The sequence below is a fragment of the Protobothrops mucrosquamatus genome, unplaced genomic scaffold (genome assembly GCF_001527695.2).
Source record: "Protobothrops mucrosquamatus isolate PMUCROS unplaced genomic scaffold, P.Mucros_1.0 scaffold1161, whole genome shotgun sequence".
NCBI classification, from domain to species: Eukaryota; Metazoa; Chordata; class Lepidosauria; order Squamata; family Viperidae; genus Protobothrops; species Protobothrops mucrosquamatus.
In genome coordinates, this window is record NW_015387376.1 from 162,143 (window position 1) to 169,959 (window position 7,817).

The 7,817-nt window shown below is 42.8% G+C and overlaps 1 protein-coding gene across 1 annotated transcript; it reads right to left on the reverse strand.

The window, feature by feature from the left end:
* Positions 1 to 3,972: 3,972 nt before the first annotated feature.
* On the reverse strand, positions 3,973 to 6,519 carry SLITRK4 (SLIT and NTRK like family member 4). The gene has a single exon (XM_015820689.2). It carries the CDS (start codon positions 6,475 to 6,477, stop codon positions 3,973 to 3,975), a length of 2,505 nt encoding a protein of 834 aa, XP_015676175.1. The 5' UTR covers positions 6,478 to 6,519.
* Positions 6,520 to 7,817: the final 1,298 nt, after the last annotated feature.

Consider the following 7,817-nt stretch of genomic DNA (forward strand, 5'->3'; position numbering starts at 1 on the left):
ACAACATCTCCCAGAGAGCAACTTCCTCTTTGCCATCTCTACCATCCTGGATCCAACTCCATCAAGTCCTTCAGGAAAGACTGCAAGGTATGTCCCTGCATCCACAGAGGAGCACACACATGGACTTTTAAATTACTCCTACAAAGTTGTGGATAGATAAAATGGGTAGATGATTTTATTTTTACAAATTTCTGCAGAGGAAGAAGGCAAGAGCATCGGAAGAAAAGGAGCCGTTTCCTCAAGACCTCCCAAAAGGATTCAGTGGAAATGAAGGAAGCCAAGGAAGCTGTAGGCCCCAGAGGAGGCAAAGAATTTGGCCATTAAAGACAAAAATATCCACACAGACACACTCATGGGCCATCTAGTTATTAGCAAGGGCAAGGAATTGTTCGTTATAGGAAAGTATTTTAAATTGAAGGAGAAGCGGCATTATCAACTTGAACTTGAAGAGGAGGAGAAGGAGGAGAAAGCAAGACAATATTATTTGTTCAGCATTTGACCCATCTTTGACAAGTGAGTAAAAAGCACTAAAAAGTCCTGGAGAGTGGAGTTGACAGGATTCTCCATGTAAGGCTGTAGGCCTCGAGAGCTACATGATGACTATCCGACAGCTTACATGAATCCAATGGCATCTTGTCTAATGTTGAATACAATGTACAAAGAATGCACCTGGATATCTGGCATTTCTTGAGAACAAAGGATAAAAATATCACCAATCTTCCACCACCCCCATTGCAAAATTGAGTAATATTCACTAACATTGCGTTGGATGTGTTCCTTCAATGTGAGCTTCTTTGTAAATAGGTATAAAGTAAGATGATAGAATTTTTCCTATCTGATAGCAAACTTAGTTCCTTGATCATTCTAAATCACAATGCCTGAATACATACATCAATTGATGCCAAGTCCTTATTCTTTTAACCAGATTTTTGAATAAGCCACAGTAGCCTGTTTTGCACACAATGCTAAACCCGGATGCCTCAATCAATGCATCATATTACATTAAAGCAAAGTCTACTGTGTGTCCATCAGGCTAATGAGTTGTTAGATTTTCCTCCATGTTCACCTGTTAATATTTGACTTTTGCAATGTACAAGATATTGAACAAACCAATCTTTCTAACCTGGATTGGAGGGGAGAGAATTCAAGGATGCCACAAACCAAAACACACAGGATGAAAATGCCTTCCTTTTCCAGTATTTTCAATTTTCATTCAATTATTTAAACATTGTTTCTGCAAACACCAGATGGTGAAGATACCTCTGATTCATATCACTTCAGACCACAGATGGACCTCTACTTATTGAAAGCATTCTTCCCATCCAAAAAAGTAATTTCAAAACTCCTTGAATATACGAAGGCAATTTCCATATTCTAATTTTCTGTCGTTAAGACAATTTGAGGCTTATCTCTTTTGTTTCACCAGGGAGCGAAAAACCCAGGCACAGATACCTGATTTCAATTCCCACTGGTGACATTTTGATCCCCGAAGCACCACCTGGTCCAAGCTTTTGTCAACGGAAAGATCTTCCATTCAGTAATGCTCAACTAATTATCTAGCTTCCCTGAGATTATTATAACTTTCTTCGAATGATGATGGATTTCAGAAGGAATTTAACTCAAGCAATTACAACTGTAGAGGATGGGAGAAAATATGCATCTAGGCACACTTAAGTATCTGAACATGACCAAATAACATTAGGGACCACTGTCTATGAAGATTCTCCATCATCCAGGTCATGGTTGTCCCAAAGGTGCTTTTTCCAGAAAACACTGCAGATGACAGGAGCCATTTGCATTTCAGTTTGAGATGCAGGCAACACAGACTTATCCCCAACAGCCTGCGCCTGTCTTCAACCATGAAGGGACCCAGCCAAGAAGGCTCCACACCCATTTGCACTACTCAGGTGACTCCGAGGACACAGGTAAACCTCCAAGTGATCTCAACAGCTCTCTAAAAGAATGCAAATGACCAACTGTCTACAAGGAATATAAATCCTTCCATTCCCCACCATCCAGTCAGAGCTGAAGAAGCTTCTTGGATGGGAAGCGAAATGTCTTTAAAGAAAAACAAGAAAGTCTAGTTACCTCCTGAAAAAGCACCTTTGGGACATTAGGGACCTTTGCATTCCACCAAGTCAATCAGGACATCAGGGAACCAGGAGTGTAACGCAAGTTGCAAACCCACCAAACTGAAAGCCACCATTAGCATGTTGAGAAGCTTATAGGAATTGTAATTGACTACAAGCTGAACATCAGTAAAAACCACAGCTCTAAATTTCTTCCTCCAGAGGGGGCCAAATCCTTAAAAAACTAGGAACTAACCACAACATCTGAATACTGCACCTTCAAAGGGCACACACACACACACACACAAACACACACAAAAACACACGTAGAGAAGAACGAGGATCTATTAAGGATGGATCAGAAAGCAGAGAGAACCTATGAGTAGGGTTTTGGCAGCCCTTCTAGTTTGATCATTTTCTGGGGCTGAAAAAGATAGGCTAGTTGTTAAACAGCTTTCAGGCCACAAAATGTCATGGGAAATTTGCCTCTGGCCTAGACAATTGTAAGCTGAAACACAATCAACAGCATTCAACTTTGCAACCCAATCAGAAATGTCTGTACACATCATTAACCTGTCTCGTTAGTGACTCCATCAACTTAAACCACATCCAAACTAACCCCCTCAAAACTGGAAAACCTTCAAGAGTCCTAAAATTCCAACATTACTAATAAGAAAAAAAAGGACAGGCAAAATTGACATATGATACAGAAATGGGTGTTACTTATCTAAATAAGACCCCCTATTGTTTTCACAAGAGTAGTACAGAACATAATTTTATTATTATTATCATAATCATCATTATTATTCTTAGACCTGATCACATTGACTCTCAAATAAATCTATACATTTCATCAACAGTTTCTGTTTGGTATATTGGTTCTCTTTTTTTTTAAATTATACTGAATGATTAATGCACCTTTGTGACCAGGAAAACAAATCAGGCATATTTAAATACATTATGAGGAGTACATAATTTTCCCCTATTTAGTATACAAAGTACTTCATAAATATGAATTATATTACAAAAATAATTTCTGAGACGCTCACACAGCAAGCAAATTTTTGAAAACTTGGACAACCTTGGGGGGTTGACAGGAGTTTCACGAGGGTGGGGGTTGGTTTGTCTTAAACATCAAGTATTTTTCTTCCAGTCCTTGTTGCCACTTGGGTTTCATCTGAATCAATTTTATGCAGATTTCTGGCGTGTATTAGATGGTCAAAATTGCTTTTGTGTGGATGCAATGAACGGTAATTTAAAAAAAAAAAAGGTTTCTGCACAATTTTTAACATTATAAATCCAGTGTTTTCAAGATGCAGACTGTAAAGGTAACCAATTTTACACATAACTATCGAAGGTTCTTTCATTTGCATGCTTTTGTGGTTTGTAAAATCTCTGGTAATCGCTAAAACAGGGCTGCTGATCCATCACTTTGTATAGGGTTGAAACTGATTTCAGTTCCTTTAGCAATTTTAATCCACGTGAAAGTCACCAGCAGAAGGACCAGCTTTTTCTGCTTCCCATTTTCTCTCTCCTTCTGTCATTAGTTTCTATCTCTCTCTCTCTCTCTCTCTTCTTGTGCATTTGTTTAAACAAATCACAAGGACATTAAAGTTTTGCAGTTAGGGTAGAAAATATATATTCCTCTTGAGGTTAAATTCAGTGTAATATGTGTATAAAGCAACACCTTGGCAATAGAGTCTTCGCAGTTTTCCCTACCGTTTCCCCACAGGGCAGAGTTTTTAAGAAATAAAATCTATTTGGAGCTATAATTTTATCACACACCCCTGGATTGCCTGCCTCTATGCCTATCGGGAGAGTATCATATTTGGAAATGAAAAGTCAACAAAAGGCACTTGCATCGTTAAATAAAAGTCCTCTGTAGGAAATCAGATTGCATGGCCTAGATTTTATTCAAAGCCGTCTGCTCTTCGAGGACTTGCAGATAATCTGGGGAGCCCTGAAGTTTAGCTTTTAGTTCAAAATATTCACTTTTCCTTTGCTCCACCACAATTTTACTGTGATTTCCTCCTATTAAGGATTTGTTTTTTCGGTCCGGCTGTTTCTCCGGATAGCGTATCTCGAAGCCGCTGATCCCTATACTGTTGTACTCCTTTTTGTTTTCCAGAAAATTCTGAATAAAGAGATTGGAATCCCGCCCTGGTAATAATTCATCCAGTTCGTCAATGGTACTCAGTCTTTTTCGGATATCCGTGTGCAGCAGATCTTTTTCTTTCTCGCTGTTGTTCCTCAAGATGACTTTCTGGCTCACCGGCTCGGCAAACATGAAACCCGTCTCCGCCTCTTTCAAGCCACACGAATGTCTTTTGCTCATGTGCTCAATGGTTTGGGGGATGAAGGCTTCGGCCCCCAAGGTGTCCTTTTTCTGGCCGGCATGATCGTGCTTCCGTAACTGGAGCTGCATCGAACTGCATTCGGGGTTGCCCAGCCCTTCGTGTTTGGAAGAAGGCTTCTTGTTGCGACGGAGGACGAAGACCAGGAGGCAGAAGGCCACGAAGACTGTCAGAATGAGGACCACCAAGATGCTCAAGATGAGGATGGACAGGGGGACGGGACCCCCCGGAGGACTGCGGACAGGGCCCAAAGGGGTTGTAAAAGTCAGCACAGGCGCCGGGCTGGTGAAGAAAGACGACTTGAGGAGTTTGGGACACAGGATCTCGTTTTTGAGAGACTTCAGTTCGATCTTGGCAAACTGCACGGGGGTCTCACACTTTAACTCCTTCACCACAATGCCCTCGTTGAGTTTTTCCAGCCACAGCTTCAGGGCCACCAAGTCGCAGGTGCAATCCCATGGGTTCCCTTCCAGGTCGATTTGGGTCAGGGTTTTCAGGTGGTCTAGCACGCCACTCACCGGCAAGTACATGAAATGGTTGTTGCGCAGATTCAGCCGAGCGAGCGGAGGCTGGGAAAAAATGTAAGCCGGCAAACTTCGCAACAAGTTGTTGTTTAAGTAGAGGAGCTGCAGGTTGGGCATCAGGTCAAACGTGCCTGCTAAAATCTCTTTGATGACATTGTATTCCAAGTAGAGGTACTGAAGATTGTGCAGCCCAGCAAACATTTCGGGACTCAACCTCTCAATCTGATTGCCGTTCAGATACAATCTCCGTAAATTGGTCAGGTTGTGGAAAACTTCCCCTTTGATGGCCACAATCTGATTGCTGCCCAGATGGAGTAAATCCAGCCCTTCAAAGTCGACAAAGTCAGACACCTCCACATTCTTGATGTAATTGCCGTTAACGTGCAATTTCTTGGCATTCAGAGGCTTAGGGACCAGCTCGGCCAGGGAATGGATGTTTTTCTCTTGGCAATTGATGCTTAATCCCAGGTCTGAAGGGTGGGTTTTGCAAACGCAGGGGTGTGGACAAGGGGTCAGAGGGGGCACCCTGGTCTGAAAAGACACAATTTGACTGAGATTGCGGTTGGAGAAGGGCTTCCCGGCCACAATGCCCGAGATTTTAGACGGGTTGGTCGTTTTGGGAGGCCTGGTGACCAACCGATGCATCGTGCTTTGTGTGGTGTGACCATTGGGGGTGCTGAAGCTGGGCTCCAGCTGGGAGGGGGGCAGAATGCGGACATCAAAATCGCTCCCCGTCCCCATGGAGCAGAGTTCTTGTTTGTTGGTCTCTTTCAAAAGCCTCCCGTAGAGATCGCTGGGGGTCTCACAAATGGCTTCTCCGATGTAGATGTTGTAGGGCATGTTCTCCAGCCAGGCCTTCAAAGGCAGAAGGTCACAGGTGCAATTCCACGGGTTGTCCTCCAGTTGCAATTCCACAATGCGCCCGATGTGCTCCAGAACGCCGATGTAGGGCAGTTTCTGGATGCGATTCCCCCGGATATCCAAATGGGTCAGAGACGCAAACCGGAAAATATTATCAGGTAGGAGAGAAATCAGGTTGTCATTAAGAATGAGGACTTTGAGCTTGTGGAGTTTATTGAAGGCTCCTCGCTCGATATATTTGATTAAATTGTAGTCCGCTTGGAGATACTCCAAGTTCTCAATGCCAAGGAAAGTGTCAGCTCGGAGGACTTTTAATTCATTGTTGTTCAAGTGCAACTGTTTTAATGCGCTGAGACCCATAAACGCTCCTCCTTCGATGTTCTGTAGCTTATTATTTCCCAGCTGCAGAGACACCGCATGGCTAAAATTAAGGAACGTGTTTGGATACAGGATAATCAGCAGGTTATTCTGAAAGTTGAGGTGATAGAAATTAGACCAAGGGGGCTTCAGCTGGTTGGGTCTGTAAACAGCCACCTTTTCACAGTTGACATAAAGGACATTCTCTACCGACACACAGGAGCAGACATTGCAGATTTCCACCGAGGCATCCGTTTCTGGATCTGTAGAGGAAGCTGGGCTGGACAACACCAGAAAAAGCCAGAGGAGCATCTTTCTCAGGTCACTGATCAAGCCTACTGTTCCAGAACAAAGATGGATAGTCTAAAAAAAAACCCACAAAGAACATAGGTTTTAGTGACCAACGTTCTGGAATGGAAGGAATAACTGATAAGACAAGACAATAATAAAGTTATTAATCCAGGGGACTGGAGGCTACAACATATAAAGAACGGTTGCTGGAATTGGGTATGTCTAGTTTAATGAAAAGAAAGACTAGGGGTGACATGATAGCAGTGTTCCAGTATTTGAGGGGGTCAAGCTATTCTCCAAAGCATCAGAAGGCAGGACAAGAAACAATGGATGGAAACTAATCAAGGAGAGAAGCAACCTGGAATTAGGGAGAAATTTCCCAATAGTTAGAGTAATTAATCAGTGGAACTGCTTGCCTCCAGAAGTTGTGGATGCTTCAACACTGGAAGTTTTTTTTTGTCTGAAATGGTATAGGGTTTCCTGCCTGAACAAGGGGCTGGACTAGAAGACCTCCAAGGTCCCTTCCAATTCAGTAATTCTATTCAAATCTCAGTAATCTCTACAGTTGGATTCATTGTATAAGACCTGGGGTTGGGGTGGGGAGTTCATCATTCAATAATTCAACATTATTTTATTATTATGCACACATGGAGCTGCTGTCTGCCAAGAAACGAGAAGGGGGTTAGACAATTTATATAGGGAATAGATGAACTCTGCATTTAAAATTAGAACTCTCGGTTTTTGCTTCTTTTCCTCCTTTGTTTGTTTTGCTTTGGGTCTCTCCATCTCTTCTTCTTGTGCCATATTCTCTCTCTCTCTCTCTCTCTCTCTCTCTCTCTCTCTCTCTCTCTCTCTCTCTCTCTCTGACACACATGCATAATGCACAACTCCCAACGCAAAGCCTTTGCTTTGGGGAGGGCATGCAATAACATTACAAACCTCCCCCCCAATGGCATTTATCTCCCCCTCCACCACCTTTTTTTTCCCCTTTCAAGGTATGCTTAGCATTCCAAAGCCGCCCTCCGTTTTGCATGGACCCTGAAAGATTTTGATCACGTCCTTGGAAGCAACACACAATCCATTCCAAAGTCAAGAGAAGGGGGGGAAGGGGGGAAGAGAGAGATCCCATGAAAGAGGGAAGGAAGATACGGATCCAGGCTGAACACACAGGAGCCCACTCTTCTATGTCATGAATGATAAATACATGATCAATTCGATTGATTAGGAGTTCTAAGCCAGCCGTTGATGCATGCCTGATAATCTTTAATATTGAGGGGAGGAGAGTAAAAATGGTGCAGTGTGGGAAGAGACTAGATCCCCATTTCAATTGCAGTATCCATCATTTGATGGGGATCAAATGA

What these genes read in the sequence shown, in the direction of transcription:
- SLITRK4 (XM_015820689.2), bottom strand. Translation starts at nt 6,477, where the DNA reads ATGCTCCTCTGGCTTTTTCTGGTGTTGTCCAGCCCAGCTTCCTCTACA.